We start from the raw sequence: 16994 nt of genomic DNA on the forward strand, positions 1-16994 counted from the left end.
CTTTATCGATGGCATGGATAGATTATGTAATAAGCTAAAAGTTATTAGAATATAAAATGTTAATAAGAATATATTGTTATTAATCAATAATCAGTAATTATTACATTGTCATATGGCAGCTGTTGTAATAATTTATTTAAATTAAATATTTTACTAGTTTAATATTTTTGTGGAAACTTAAATAATTTACTTACTTTTTATTCCCAATACCTTTCCAAATAATATAATCAGATTCATGAAAATGATCTGAGCAAATTGTCCTATTTTTGTTCAAAAATATTGGGCCTTTTTTATTTAAAATATCTGTAATACATTCATTTTGGCACCAATCAGCCCATTTTTGACACCTACATTACGTTTTAATTAATTACAAAAATATTGATTAATTTGAATCTTAGCCAATATTATGTCTACTTATGCTATTAACATACATTTTTAAATTGGAAGGAAATCTGTGGAATACCAAATGTGGGAAATCCTTTCCATTATTTCGACAATACTTGACGGAACACAATTTTTTTGACGTCATTTGAAAATTATATATTTGATAATATATAGGTACCTTACTACCTTGTACCTAATACACTTACAAAATGTGTGTTTGCGAAAAAATACAACACATAATATTATAACCTATTGGCTATTAATTACTACAGACTGGTGTATCTACCAAATACTATAAATGGTAATACGGGAAACTCAATCCTAAACAATGGAGACCAACTAAGCACATTTCATTATAATCATAATCATATTTAAATTATTATTATTTAGGCGGGAAATACTATTTTACTTTAAGGCGCAAATATAGGCAATAATAGTGAAATTGAGGGCTTATAGTTGGTCTCCATTGATTAGGTTTGAGTTTCCCGTATTATCATTTACAGTATTTGCTGAAAATCAAATATTGAAATATTACCGAGTTGGGGAGGGTAACATCATAGAATACTATAGAAACGACACTCTCCCGAAATCCTTTGTTCTGCCTGAATCAATTTGATAAAGTGCGTAACTTCATGTTCTCCCGCTGTGTTCACAACATCAACCATAGAATATTATCAAACCTATCTTTATAATTTCCCGCCATTCAAAATAATTTTGATACTAATACTAGTATTCTATGATAATAGGCAACTGATAGGTGATATCCGCAGTTTGCAGTGATAATAGAGCTACTGACTGTTTATAACTTCATGTTCTCCCGCTATGCATACAACATCAATCAGTCCGCTGACAAAATGAAAAAAAGTGAAGTGGTGGGGGGAGTGTCGTTTCTATTGTATTCTATGATTTAAAATACCCGTGTATTTATTTCTTGGTTTTTTCGCATTGCTTCACGACAGTTGCTTATTATAGCTTTTTACAATTATTTTTAATTTCTTTTCATCTGTTCGCTCTTTTTTCTCACCATTGGATTTGAAATGTCGGGCCAGACTAACTTTCGTAAATACAAAGAGTAAGTGCAATATTATGAGACTGTACAATTTTAACTACTAACGTGGATGAAAAAATCAAAGAAAAATAACAAAAATTTTCGTTCCTTTCTAGTTCCAATAATTTACACAGTTACCTATGTAAATAATTGAAATTAAGATATATATTTTTTTAATATGTTAATAATATATGTAGCCAATTACTGATTGTTATCTAGTATCGATGTTAATCGTTGCTCATTAGTCATTAGTCACTTTGTTAATATTTCTCATACGTTATAAGTTATAATTTATATAAAAATGAGTAGATACCTACCTATAAAAATTATTTATAACAATGATCGATAAGACATTCGACATATGTCGGCCAACAATTTAATTTTGAAGATAAACTCAAAATAGATTTATAAAATATGTAGTTACCTACTTGTAGTTATATTTTATGTTTAAAAATGAAAGAAGTAGGTATGCATATGAAAAAAAAAAAAAAATATTAATGATTAAATAAGAATTTTTGTTTAATTCAAAACTAAAAAAGGAACTCGTTTATTTTCCAAAAGAACAAATTGTTTTTTTTTTGAGAAACGGAATGAAACGTATTTCTTTTAAAAGGAACTTGCCAGACACTGGATATACCAACAACCAACATTATATATATATATAGATAGATAGGGTTGTCATTGGTTACAACAGCTCTTGAAGTAGACGCTCTGATCCGGTCAGTTTTCCGGTGTATGTTTTGCTATTCAGATGTTTCATCAGATCTCCTAAATCCTGTCTGACAGTTGCAGCGCTTATCTTGTTGATCTTCAAACTTGATTGTTTAGTTATCATTTCAACTAATTTCTAGTACTTCAAGTTTGTTGACAGATGAGGCATCCAAATATGGAATGGTTGTGTGTAACATTCAAAAATCATATTAAGATTGAATGAAAAAAACTATATTGATACATTTTTTATTGTCTGGATCCAATGGCAACCCGGCATTAGTACCAAAGATGTTTTTTAAAAAAAAAAATATATTTGTAATTAATGGAAACTATAAAAAATACATAATATGTAGTATATCTGCTAATCATAATAGTAATACCTATAATATGTAACCAATTTCAGCACTATAAATAATTAAATACAAATATTTGATTTGCGTGGGCTACACTCCAGCTACCTATAGGTGTCGAAAAGATAGGTACACTATAAATACCCTCCAAGTCACTAGGAAATTATTTATATAACTTTTATTTAAAACGGTAAAGTAATAATTAAGTCATTAGCTAACAGACAAATATTCATTTTTTATATAGGTAAACGAGATATTATTATTTTTAAAAATTATCCTAACTGTAATTGAGCAGATTCAATTTAAAACCATATTATAAGACTTGTATAATTATTTTAGTCTGCTATATAATGATAATGATGGATCAAAAAATAATTGGAATTCAACACCAATATATGGACCGTTTGAAAAACTACACCTTAGTGATTGGGGTCAGTCTAATATACATCATGAAATTGTGCAGGTACCTAGTTACTAGTTAATACATTTATCTTTTTTCCTAAGCTTAATTATAGCCTTACTTTATTTTTAATCCTAATATATAGGTATTTAATGTAATTAATTTTCATCAAATAGTTGTTTATGTTTCAAAGGTTATTTATTTTAAATACTATAATGTGGCTTATTTTTTTTTTGTAAATAATTTATTTTTTAATTAGTTAAATATTCATCTACAGTCATCTTATATCTACTTAATTTTGAATAGTTATTATAAAGGTATATTGTATACAACAGCATCTATAATATCAAATGCTTTGCATATTAACTAATATATCAATATTTAATTTGTTTATTTTTAGGCTTTTGATAAAATGAATATAAAACAAATGAAACCTATACAACAGAATTCATTTTTATATTTAATGAATCATTATAATACGGCAATGATTGGTTTTTCAAAAGGAAAATCTATTTCCTACTTAGCAAGTATTTGTTCTTCAATTATGAGCAATAGTAATGATAAAATGGTATGTTATAACAAATTATGAGTTGATTTATGTGATGAAAAGATAATATGTTAAACTACTTGTTCTTTTGTATTATTATTAAACATAGTTTTTTTTTCTAAACTTGGTACTAAAAATCTTCCCTATTTACAGACAAGTTTTGTCATTGGACCCAAAGCTATTATACTAAGTAGTTCTTTAGCATCATGCTCTACCTTAGAATATTTATCAAATCAACTCTTCTCTTCAACAATAAAAAAGAACAATATTGTTGTAGCTTATGAATCTAGTCCAGTGCAACACACAATAGTAAGTGAAACACTTGAGAGAATGCCATACTCCTGCTAAAGTGATATTATACAGGCAATTTTAATAAAATGTTGACAAAATACCATTGTTAGTTGTTACCATGGTTGTTTTGTGATCAAAAAATTATATAAAAAAAAACAGTTTTGCGCTAAAATAACTAAGTTACAGAAACTAAATGTATAAACAGTATAGATGATGTTTTTGTGGGATAACATTTTATTTTAGTGAAATCATTAATTCAAAAATGTTATTTAAGTTTTTAAACTTCTATTGTAACTTGAGTGATTTGTTTTTGCGCGTAAATGTTTTTTTATCTAGTTTTTACAATCAATTTATGAGTGTGGCGTGCTATTATGACGTTTAAAATTATTAAAAAAATTTAACTACGTACCAAATTTCGGAGTTGTTAATTTTATCTATTTTTGTTTTATATTTGTAGGCAGCTTTGTGTAATGGATGTGATATTTTGATTGCTACTCCAACAGGTCTCCAAAAAGTACTTACCCAATCAAAAATATTTAATTATTCGAATCTAAGACATTTTGTTTTTGATAATGTAGATCTACTACTGGATAACTATAAAAATCAAGTAATTATGTTGTTATCTGTATACAATTTTGAATGAAATAAATGAAATTAAAAAAAATTTTCAGATGTCTAATTTTCTTCAAATTTTAAAAAAACTTAAAGGAAAAGAAGGATGCAATATACAATTTATATCGGCATCAGTCAAATGGAGTAATGATGTAGATACATTTTTAAACCAGTTGTTTATAAAATGGCAGTATATTTTTGGATCTCCCTTAGAAGCTGCTCGTTATATGAAAATAAAATGTTGTGTTGTACAAGTCAAGGATGATAAACTAGAAAAAATATTAGGTAAAAAAAAAAAATTCTTATTTATATTACAATGTGTTGATTATTATTTTATTCTAACATTTTAGAGTTTTTTAAAAATAATATTAAGTACTGTCAGAGTGTTTTATTTACATCTGATGCTGATGAACTGGACATAATTTCTAGTTATATTCAGCAACATAATTCTAGTATAGAGGTATTGGTGCCAAGTCCAATGAGAATTTCTAATGGTAAATTGATTAATATTAATTAAAGGTTAATTGTAATTGGTTGGGTACTTCAAATTATTTTTACTTTTATATATGGGGTTTTATTTATGTTTAGTTTATAAATTGCAACAATGGAATGAGCCATTAGAAAAAAAACAACGTTTATTAATTTGTAGTGACGATATGATGATTGATTTTTATGTTGTGGATGCCGATTGTTTAATACATTATGATATTCCCGCCAATAAACACAAATTTTCAATGAGATTCAGTGTTTTACAAAATTCTAGCAATGCTATGATTGTGAGTCCCTTAAATTAATTTTTTTTAATTTTATTTTTAAAAAAATCATTATTTTTGTATATCATAAATTAAATATATATTGGAGATCTTAATGGCTTATGGACTCAAAAGCTTATATAGATGGACATTAATCAATCCATTCTTAAATTGATATGTACCAATCACTTGATGTTCTTTACCAAAACTAAATTTTTATTTTTTTGTTTATAGAATAAAGAGCGTAGTACTTATATATTTTTAAGTAACAATACTAAAGACATGTTGCAGTTGCCAAAAGTAGTCGAAATCATGAAAAGTTTTGGTAATGGTGAAGTGGATCCAATTTTGCTGAAACATGCCAAGGTTTTAAAAATATAAAATGCATTTGAATTATACTTAATACAATAGTAGTGATGTAAACAATTAAGAGTACATCACAACTATCGAATGTGGGACATAGAAATAACCAGCTATCAAATATTTGTCATAATTAATTGGAAAATAGATTTTTATTTAGCTCAAAAATTTTAAAAATATTAATAAATATAATTTTCAAAGTGATCTAATAGTATTTTCTGAAATTTTTATAACACATTTTAACTCTAAAATAATTGATGGCAGGTGTTTGTAAATTTGTTTTTAGTATGTTCCAAGTGTAAGAGACTGACAAATCTTGCTGTGATGTGCTATTGATATGAATAGTCCATCAAAATTAATTAATTTTAAATGTTTTTTAGAATATAACTGATTCTATAGAAAAAGAAAAGATAAATTGTTTATTCTGCAGCGAAATACAACAATTTGGTTATTGTTCTACACCAATGACATGCCAGAGTCGTCACATTTTATTCAAGCAACTTGATGAACCTGGTGTTAATATTCCTAGGTTTGTATTACTCTAAATAGTCTTGTAATAAATTTACATTTATCAGTAAACATCAATATATTTATTATTTATTAATATTTATTTAATTAAATAATGTACTATAACTATGGTATTTAATACCATATGATAACATTTTTATTTTAGATCTGGATTAGCTATTGTAAAAATTTTAAATGTCTATGATGCATCTCACATGTCTGCTAAACTTTTGAAACTGAACTGTACAAATATTCTCAATGATGAACAACATTGGTCAAATGTAGTGGACTATACTGATACCATTAATCATAAGCTCAGTTCATACTTCTCAAAAAGGGATTCTGAGTAAATTTTAATGAGCTTATATGGTGTAAAGCAGCGGTTCTTAACCTGTAGTCCTCAGCCCCCTGGGGATCCGCGATACTCATGTCGGGGGTCCGTGGCAGCCTTAACACATAACATACGTCAATAATTGACATGAATGCATTATTACAATATTGTTGGATTTTTTTTTTCATATATAATATGTAAATTCTACAGTCTACACCAAATAATTCTATTATTAATATTTACTAAGTATAATCAGTTTTCTTGTTCATACGAAATGTAAATGTGTACAGAACTGTAGACTCGGCAGTCTTATATATTTACTGCCACCAATAGTGCAGTTGATCGATCGTACTCAATTATGGTTTTATATTACATTTTTATAAAAAATTAATTGTAATAAAATAATTATAAATGTGTATGTATTGTTAAGTCTGCTTATGTTATTTGTTATGTAAAATAATTATTATAATTTTGGTTATGATAACATGAGATGTTTTGTAAAAAAAAGGTATTCGAAAAAAATTTGTTAAGGGGGTCCGTTATTTCTAGAAATCTTTCATCAGGGGTCCGTGATCTACAAAAGGTTAAGAACCGCTGGTGTAAAGTGTAATCAAAATAAAACATTAATATATTTTTAAATCTTTTTAGAGTTCTTCATGATAAACCTAAACCTGGTGATATGGTTGCTGTACAGGTGGAATCTAATTCTATAAAAATGATTGACACTGCATATTTCAGAGCTCTTGTTATTAATGTAATAGACAAAAATACAACAAACCCTAAAGTGATGGTTAAACTAATTGATGAAGGATATATTGAAACAATATCGGTATAATATATAACATTTATTAATAATTAATCATTCCTGATGTTAAAATTGTTGATATGCATTTAGAAATGGAAAGTGTTTGTGTTACCTGATATGTTAAAAAGTGTACATACTACTACTGTGGATATGTTTGTGGCATCCATAAAACCAATTGGCTTTGATAAAACATGGCCTACCCGAGCTAACCATTGCCTTATGAAACATTTGAAAAATGTTAATATTTGTAATAATACAATTATTGTAAAGGTATGATATTCAATACTTATTTATCGTGTGATTTTATGTGTTCAAATATTACTTTTTCCAGGTTAAAATGGCACTAGGAACTACTTTATGGATAAAAAAAATGTATGAAAAATATTGGGATTCAGATTTAAAGAAATATAGTTTTGGGGAAATTTTACCTGAGATTTTGTTGAATACTGGCTATGCAGACATGAATTTTGAACACATTGACAATTTAAGAGAACTCAGTATTTCAGCTGGTATTGCCAAGCCATTACAATTAAAAAAGAGTTTTGAGGATAATAGTAAGTTTAATGAACGATATTATTCATCGTAATTTTTTTTAACCAGTTTCCGTTTTATTTTAGAAGAACTAAGCATAGAAGAATATATGTCACTTTATAAACTGCCTCAACCCCAATGGGCTCATCTGGATCAAAGTACCAATTTAGTTTCTGTAGATTGCTTAATTAGTCCTAAACTGTTTTTTGTCGAAAATACCAAGTACTATGATAGGTAAATTATTATATTTGTTTATATACATAAACCTATAGAAATATTACATTTCTAAATTCTGGGTCTTTGGTAAAAGCTTGATTGTTATAAAATGATTTGGTTTTTAATTCCATTAGAAAATATTTTAAGATTTAGTTACTAATTTTATTGTTCTTCCTAATTATTGATTTTCAATTTTTTCAAAGTGTTAATTCTTAAATTAGATATTCAGATTTAGATTCTTAGCAATGAAGATATTGGTCTTGCAATTATGTTTTTTTTATGAGTTGTCATTTTTTAAACTTTGAAATTAATTTCTGGTATTGACTATTGAATATAGTATGTACATTGGGGTGTCAAAAGTGATTTTTTAAAATTAATTGGGCAGAAAAATAAACTAGGCAACAGAATGTTAATTGTTTTACTCAAAACCAGTTTTTGACAGGATCAAAATATATAATTCAAGCCACTACCAGCTAGTAATGTTTATGAAATAATATTATAATATCTATGAGAGTTATTTTTTGAAAAAGTTCAACTAATAGTACTATACTCTATTCCAAATAAGTCTGGAAAAACTACGCAGCCTGAACGGTAGAACCGCTGTGATTGGCTGTAGTAGTTGGTCACGCCGACCGCAGTGAATAAGACTGCACATGCGCAAACCGCGACGCGTTTTCGTCCAAATTTTTTCCAGACTTATTTGGATATTATACTTCATATTAAGGAGTATCAATACCTATCGTTTCTGACGAGTTCAACATAAGCAATTTTCCAATTGTTTGCATGTGGGTCGTCTAAATGTGTGTGTGACTGTGTATAAAATAAATAGCCGAGTCTCCCACACGTGCATGCACTTGTCAGTTAAGCAGCACTTTAAACACTTAAGTAATTACAAATGTGATTTTTAGTGTAACACTGAAACTTAGTTTTGTATTTCCAATAATATAGATTATTGCGTGACATTACAGTATGAATACCTATTATACAAATTAAAGTGAAGAAGTTTATCTAAGCTTGTATAGGAGTCGATTTTCAATATTTTATTTTAAATGTCCAATATTTAGCTTTAAAACTTGTGACATTTTACTTTTTGAATTTGAATTGTTAAATTTATTAATTAAAATATCGAAAATTTACTTTTATATAGGCATAGATTAACTTCTCTACAATATTGATGATAAGTATATTTACTCTCAAACTGCGCTCAATTAACCATATTATTGGAAATCCAAAAATGAATTTTCATAGAATTTTTCAATGCTATTCATACCCCTTGGGCCTTGATAGCAATATAAATAATATATAATGAAATACCCCTTAGAAACATAGGCTTAAAAAGGTTTTAAAAAAAATTCTTTAATATTATTTTTAAGCAAATTCATATTAGTGTGATAATTGCCCTCGATATACTTGATTTTTATAAAAAAAAAAAATTACTTTTCTATAAATATTAATATGCAATATTTAAATATAATATGTGTTTTAGACTTAACAATCTTCAACTAATGATTGATAAATATATTGAAGAAAAACAGTTAAAAAAATTAAAACATGTTATTAATGGAGTAATTTGTTTGGCTAAACATCCACTTACTAATACGTAAGAATTTTTTAATGGTATATAATATAATATTATATTGTTATTTAAACAATTTTATGGTATAGGTATAACCGTGTCAAAATTATAGAAAAATTTGGTAGCGGAGATGTCGAAGTTTTGTTTGTGGACAAAGCTGAATTTTTTTATATTAAATTACACTTATTAATGGAAATACATCCAGACCTAATCACTTACTTACCATTCCAAGTAAATATAAATATTTTAGTTAAATACCAGGTGATTTCAGTATTCGTGTTTTTGAAAATATATATATTTTTTGCATGGTTCAAGTTGTTACAAAACATTGTTTTATTCTAAAATTATATTTTTTTTTCTGTATAATTTTTTTTTTTTTACTTTTTTGAATTACAAATATAGTTTTAATTTCATCTTCGCAAGCAGAATATTTTTCTGAGCATTTCGATAAATACAAATCTAATTAAGGATGAGTAATTTATGAGGTATAACTTATAAGTATTTGTAGTTTAGATGAGCAGAGCAGTGTCAACCAACATTTTGCGGGTTAAAAGTTTACCATTCTATTCCGCTTATCTAAACTTTAAATACTTATAACTCATAAACTATTTGTCCTAAATTCAATTTTTATGTATCTAAATGCTTTGGAAAATGAAATTAAAACTATGTTGTCATTTAAAAGAGTGAAAAACTTAAAACAATTAGAGAATAATAAATATTAAATAATATTTATATATATTTAAATTTTTGTTTTTTAACTACTAGAAACCATGTAAAAAGTTATTTCAAAAACATTTATGCTTTTTGAAATAATGTGTGTTCAATGATAAAGGAATCACCAGGGTATATATAATAATTACATATTAATATTTATTATTATTTTATTTATTTGTTAGGCGATTGAATGCAGTTTAAGTGGCGTTAAAGATACATTACCTACAGGCAATGAGCTGAATGAACTAATTGACTATTTATTTGATATGACTCAAAATCCATTATATTTAAAAGTTAGTAAACAATATTTCTAAAAATGTATTTTTAAAACTAATTCTTTACATTTCAGGTTATTAACACTATTTCATCAACAACGTTTACTGGTGGTAGTCACTATGAAGTGATTTTATATGATGCTGATATTACTGTTAATCTAGAGTTTCAGACAAAATTCAGTCAATACTGTGATGATCTCAAAGTGTCTAAATTGTTAAATTTAATAAATACTGAATATAATAAAGATATTTGCGAAGAAGATAATGACTATACTCAATATGTTTTTGATGAAAAAAATTTTGAAATTGAAGATATGGATTCTGTTGAATTTAAAATAGAACATGATTTTGTTACTGAATTTGTAACTTCTGTTTTTGGAAAAGTAATCAATAATTTATAGAATTTAAAATAATTAATTGTAGCGTAAAAAATGTACGCTTGAATTTCTGATGTTTTGTTAGTTTTAATAATAGAGTGAATTGACCTAGTATCATCCTATTTACAACATTGTGGTTTGTTGTACGTATATTGCTTTCATATTTAAATTTCAAATGAGATAAACATTTTAAAACATTATTATTTTACAAAATATACAACTTGTTTCAAACGTTTGACCCTAAATATCTAAAAAAAAACTTCAACAAACCCATGTAAAATGTTGTTACTTATATATTTGATACTAAATTCATTCTTATATTGGGACTAAACAACTAACCTTAGACTGCTAAGTATAACTTGGCCATATTCACTTGTAAGACAGACAAAAAATGTAGGTGAGACGTACTCTTAAAATAAGATAACATATAATGATTAGAACATGCAAAAGTATTCTATATACACTTTTTAGATTCTGAGTGAAACGATGAATGTATTGATTTTACAATGATGTGTGGTTTTTTTTTTTATTAATTTTTTAATTTTTTTTTAATTTTTGTGTCTCATCACCTTTTAGGAGAGTAAAAATGCTTGGATTTTCTTCAACAGTATCTTTTCTGATAGGAAAGTGAATCTAGTTGGTAGTTTGGGGGGTTAAAAGTAAAAGTAAAAGCGGTAGTTTTCAAAAGTGTCATGAAAAACAAAAGAAAAATTAAGGAAAAACGGGAATTTTTACGCAAACATTTGGGTACTCGAATTTTGGTTTTTGGTGTAACTCTAAAACAAATGACCGTAGATACGTGAAATTTTGACTGAATGTTTATATCAGCATTTTCTATACGCCATGCCTTTTTAAAAAATATTTTGACTTATTTTGAGCTGTTCAGGAACATTTTAAGTTCCCAATTTTTTTTTGTTTTTTATTCTATAAATATCAATAAAACTTTATTAGTTGGGTGCAAAAGATTGAAAATTTAATAGATTAATAGAAGGCTCCTAATATATTGTATCAAAGACAGATGAAAAATATTAAAAATCCATAGTCAAAATTTTTTTTATAAGCATTTAAAGTTCAAATATTTACAAAATACGTAAAAACGACGAAAATTTCCAAATTATTTTGAGTTAGAATTCATAAAAAATTTTCTTTTTAAATCCAAGGTTTGAAAATGTAATGCAAGATTCCTCATCAATTTGTCTACCTTTATCAAAAAAAAAATGTCTACAAGAAAGTCAAATCAAATTTTTATGAGCGTTTGAAATTCATATATTTACAACATTTGATATTCACTCGATTTCTCATGTAACGATTTTCTTATTTTGTTGTAATTAAAATACGAATGACTGTAGATACTTCAAAATTTCACTGAATGTTTATATTTTCATTGTCTATACACAATACAATTTTGAAAATAATTTGACTCTTTTTTAGCTGTTTACGGACATTGTGCAGTTTTAAATTTTTTTAGTTTTTTTTTTCTATAAATATCAATAAAATTTTATTTGATTGGTAAAAAAGTGTGAAAATTTAATGCAAGGCTCCTGATATATTGTTACAACAGCAGTTGAAAAATATTAAAGATACATAGGCAAAATTTAAAATTTAATAATTATTTTGTAGTTAAAAATGTCTAAAATGTTCAACTTTTATAGCTAAGGATTAAAAATGTAAACAAGGTTCCACGTAAATAGGTTATATATAAATTACTTTGTTCACAATAATATCATCAAATATACTTATAGTAATATCATACGCTGACAAACTGTCTCCTCTCAGAATCGTTTTTCGTATACAATGATATATCATTGAATTCAAATTTAATACCATCCATTACAGTGACCCACTAATAGCTTACTGTACAGCAGAGCAACACCCACTTGCCCACCTTTTTTGATATAATTACCAATTTTAAAGTATTTCAATGCTAAAATTATTATAACTTTTTCCTAAGTGTACCTTTGTAAACATAATTTACAAATTGGGAATACATTAAATAAATTATATTAATAGTTAGTAATTTCACTGTCAATATTTAAAATTAGTGAGTATACACTTTTTAGGATTTTGCTAATAATTTCAAATGCACGGACCAAAATATTGAGGATGTTAAAAAAGAAGAGTCCTCATCAATCACAGATATAACACCAATAACCGAAAATGGACCTATTAAAGATTACATTACCGTCGAATCAATTAAAACTCAAGAAATAATACCTATTAATAATGCAGCGATGCTTAAAGATATGTCTGTGCAAAATAATTACAAACAACAACTTAGGGAAAAACGACGAAACATTTGCCTAACATGCAATACTAATATACAGTCAATTATACCTATATGTACTTGGCATCAAGATAGAAATAATATTTATTTAAAACTCAATATCCTTGAAATAGATGATTTCAGTGTTGACAGTACATTAGAGAGTATTAAGTTTAAGTAAGATTATTTTGTTATGTATAATAAAATTATGCATTTTTATATTCTACTAAATATTTTATTTGCAGATCTCAATTCAAACATTTTGCATACGAGTTTTGCGTTAGACTTTACGGTTTTATTATTGATAAAAGTATAACACATAGACATAATTATGAAGGATTCCAAATCAAAGCCGAAAAATTGTACAAAACAGGTATATATTTTATTATCTATAGATTAGTAGTGAGTTGAGCTCAGCCCCTATTTTTCAAAACAATTTGTACTACATATTTTTTATCTATGTTATTATATAATGACAATAACCCTCCTTTCCACAACTTCCACATCATTATAATATACATTTTTTAGTAATAATTCTTTTTTTATTATTCAAATTACATATTATTGTTTGGTAATTACTAATTATCAATCTAACTTTATTTTACTAACTTAAGAAAATATACTCATGAAATATAAATCTAAAAACAAATAATACTATTAACATTCAACAAATACTTTGTTTTATGTATGACATATCATTAAAAATATACTTGATAATATCAATATATTATATTTGATTCCTCATAAGCTGTCATCTTATTGTAAGGCAAGTGTATGAACTTAATTATGCTTTTTATTGTCAGTAAGCTGGATGAGGATCAAAATTAGAAATATTACACATATTTATATTTAATATTAAGTAGATTTTTTAATAGTCTCTGGTAATAACGACGGCCTTCTGCTAGTTTTCAAAATATTATTGTACGATATTAATCTTTCACTAAATACAGTTTAGGAGCAATGATACATGCATACAAGTTAAACACAAAAAAAAATTAAATTAACAGCCTTAAAATGAATAATATAGGTATTATGGCAGTAAAATATAGAGCATAACATTTTATAAATTTAAATGTACTAAAATCACACCACAGAAATAATTAAAGGTTTCCAACCTTCATAATAACCGGCATTTTCACTATTCAATTCACAATTAAACGTATAGATCAATTTGGTAAAATGTAACTGAAAATAATTTATTTTTGTTATCATAAAAGATTTTCTTTTTTAAAATTCAAACATTTTTAATTGCTATGTATAATGTATCAGTGGTGGATTCAAGGTTTAATTTTTTTTTTTGGAAGGGGGGGGGGGAGGAGCTTCTAAAAAAAAATATTACTAAGCCATAAATACAATAATAATAATATAATATGCAATTATTGTAAAATATGTTTTCATTCCAATAACATTCCCAATGGTTTCCAAAATAGATAAATAGATTGTGTAATTAATTATAATGCATTACATTACACACTTAAAAATATGTTTGTAAGTAAAAATATGAGTGTTGAAGAGGTCTTGGGGGGAGGCAGGGCCCCTGGGCCCCTCCCCTGGATCCGCCACTGTAATGTATGTATGTGTTATGTGTACCAGAAATTCCCAAAGGTGTTTCGCGGGACAATCTCAAGGGTTCCACCGGAATGTATATTGATACAATTATTTTATATGTGCATGGGTATGATTTCTTAACATAACACAACAAACTCTACATGCCACTGTAGTAAGCACGGTGTCTGACGAAGTTCACACTACCAATTTCGGACTACAAACTTGGTGTCAGGGTTCACTAAGAAAAAAAGGTTTGACTATACTCTGTTCCATCTAAGAGTGAATTGCTTTCGTGCACGCAGACTGAGCCGCCGAACAGTGCCTGACACCCCATGCGATTTTTATGCATTCTGTGATTGGCAGACAGTCATCGGTTGTTGGGCACCTGTGCTAACGCTCTTACAGATGTCCAGATTGTGGTGGGAATGTGTGGAAAAACGTCTTTTGGTCAGCCGAGTGGTTCACTCGTCACTCGTAGATGGAACAGAGTATATTACTCTATACCATATGAGTATCAAACCATGCTGTAAAAACAAATTTTATGACAAGCTAAACCTTGACAAAATTACTTTATATAAAGTTGAATTAAACTACTTGGTATTGTATTTAACTTAATCCAACATATCCACCCAAATGTTCAGACTTATTAATAGGCTTTAGAATGATCTCTTTACTAAATAGTCAGTATTATGTATGTATTGTTATTATAATTATTTTTATAAATAACTATTTTTATGGTTTAAATAATACTGTTAGAACTTTAATTTAACTCGGTTGTTAACTACTCGAGTTTGACAAAACAATTGAGTACCTATGCATCATTGCTTAGGATTAAATCAAGTCTAAAACTGCAGTATTGACATTTTTACAGATTACAAATGGCCACAGTTATTTTCATGTAGTAAGCATCATACATATGTGAAATATGATACAAACCACATTGATATAAAAGACTTATCTATCTGGCAAAAAGGTATTATAATTATTAATTATTTGTAATATTATAAATTTGATAATTTCATTAGAACAATTATACAAATTATATGGTGATTCACCATGCATGCTCACCGCCATTTCCCTAACACCTAATGCTTAATATTACGTTCACATTCTGAATTTTGGAATTTTAAGTACCTGTAAATTACCTTATTTTCAAATACTTATATTTTATTCATCATTTAAATAGTTTCATGTGGTATTTCCAACTTCATTTTTACAAATATGTTTTTGGGCTGGATAGAAATTTTTCTGAATAATTTCTCGTTAAAGTGGCAACCAAACAACAACAATGATGAAATAATGTTTCAACTTTATAATTTTGTGTTACAGTACCTTGATTGCCTCTGGCAACTGCTGATTAATAATATAAATACGTTACCATAGAATCCTCATTATCAATAATGATTCATAATTTAAAAAAGTTATATATCGTCATCGTCATGTATTTTTATATTTTGTAAAAATTGTCTCGAGTATAATAACTAATAAGTACTAGATTAAAATAATATTAAGTCTATTTTATAGCTTTATAAAACCATTTTTAAGGACTTCTATCCTTAGTATATTATACATATTCACAACTTATGTATTACTCATTTGAATTTTGATATGAATACATATACATTAAACATCAACATTTTCAAAAAAATAATCTGCATCATAATTTACAATAAAAAGGATGGTTCATATTTAAAAAAAAATAAATTGTACCACCACGGAGCACTTCTTCTAAATATTTATAAATATGGTTCTTAAATATACTAAACATTTTCAAAAATCGGAATTTTGGACAAATGTATTATTAATGGAAAAAATGGACCAAATCACCTTGGATAGTTTTTATCAATTTTGTTACATTTTTTTCTTACAGCTATGAACAAGTTTAAATTGGCAGCCAAAGGTACTCCTCTGAACTCAATAAATAATGAATGTTCCAATAGTGACAGCGAAAATGAAAATGAAAATTACTTTGATTTTGATGATTTTATTGATGATTACTAATTGTCTATGAACAAGTTATATATTTAGTTTTAATATTTTATTTTTTCTTATTTTAAAATTGACCAATTTTCAAGTTATTTTAATATTGTTCCTTGCAAGTTACTAGTACAATGTATACCTTATTATTTAAATTTTTTTATTAAATAAACTCACTAAATATTAATAATCATTTTTTTTTTTTGTATATTTATAAGTTATAGCTATTAAACAATAACCTTGTTTCCCAAAAAAAGTTTGTTTTCTGAGTTACAGTAATTTTCAATAATTACTAAGATGTGTTATTTATTACTTAAGGGAAAAAAATTTCTAATGACACTTTCATATAGGAGGGAACCTCCATAAATATGATTCTATTTAGTTGATTCCTTAAAAAATAATTTATATAATTGTCCACC

The 16994-nt window shown here is 26.5% G+C and overlaps 1 protein-coding gene across 1 annotated transcript; it reads left to right on the plus strand.

The window, feature by feature from the left end:
* Window positions 1-921: 921 nt before the first annotated feature.
* LOC100168513 (putative ATP-dependent RNA helicase TDRD12) lies at window positions 922-16765 on the plus strand. Its single transcript, XM_001945871.5, has 23 exons — window positions 922-1456; window positions 2833-2956; window positions 3294-3461; window positions 3594-3749; window positions 4189-4338; window positions 4403-4628; window positions 4694-4837; window positions 4932-5119; window positions 5330-5461; window positions 5836-5984; window positions 6129-6308; window positions 6942-7122; window positions 7189-7368; window positions 7430-7652; window positions 7716-7863; window positions 9332-9445; window positions 9511-9652; window positions 10318-10428; window positions 10485-10793; window positions 12848-13227; window positions 13296-13423; window positions 15470-15571; window positions 16469-16765. The coding sequence occupies exons 1-23, from the start codon at window positions 1422-1424 to the stop codon at window positions 16597-16599; spliced, it is 3801 nt and encodes a 1266-aa protein (XP_001945906.2). The 5' UTR covers window positions 922-1421; the 3' UTR covers window positions 16600-16765.
* Window positions 16766-16994: the final 229 nt, after the last annotated feature.

Source organism: Acyrthosiphon pisum, chromosome A3, assembly GCF_005508785.2.
Source record: "Acyrthosiphon pisum isolate AL4f chromosome A3, pea_aphid_22Mar2018_4r6ur, whole genome shotgun sequence".
NCBI lineage: Eukaryota > Metazoa > Arthropoda > Insecta > Hemiptera > Aphididae > Acyrthosiphon > Acyrthosiphon pisum.

Excerpts from the sequence above, each read along its gene's own strand:
- LOC100168513 (XM_001945871.5), top strand. The coding sequence starts at position 1,422 with ATGTCGGGCCAGACTAACTTTCGTAAATACAAAGA. Across the intron at positions 2,957-3,293 it reads TACATCATGAAATTGTGCAG|GCTTTTGATAAAATGAATAT; the intron begins GTACCTAGTTAC and ends GTTTATTTTTAG. Across the intron at positions 7,653-7,715 it reads AAAGAGTTTTGAGGATAATA|AAGAACTAAGCATAGAAGAA; the intron begins GTAAGTTTAATG and ends GTTTTATTTTAG.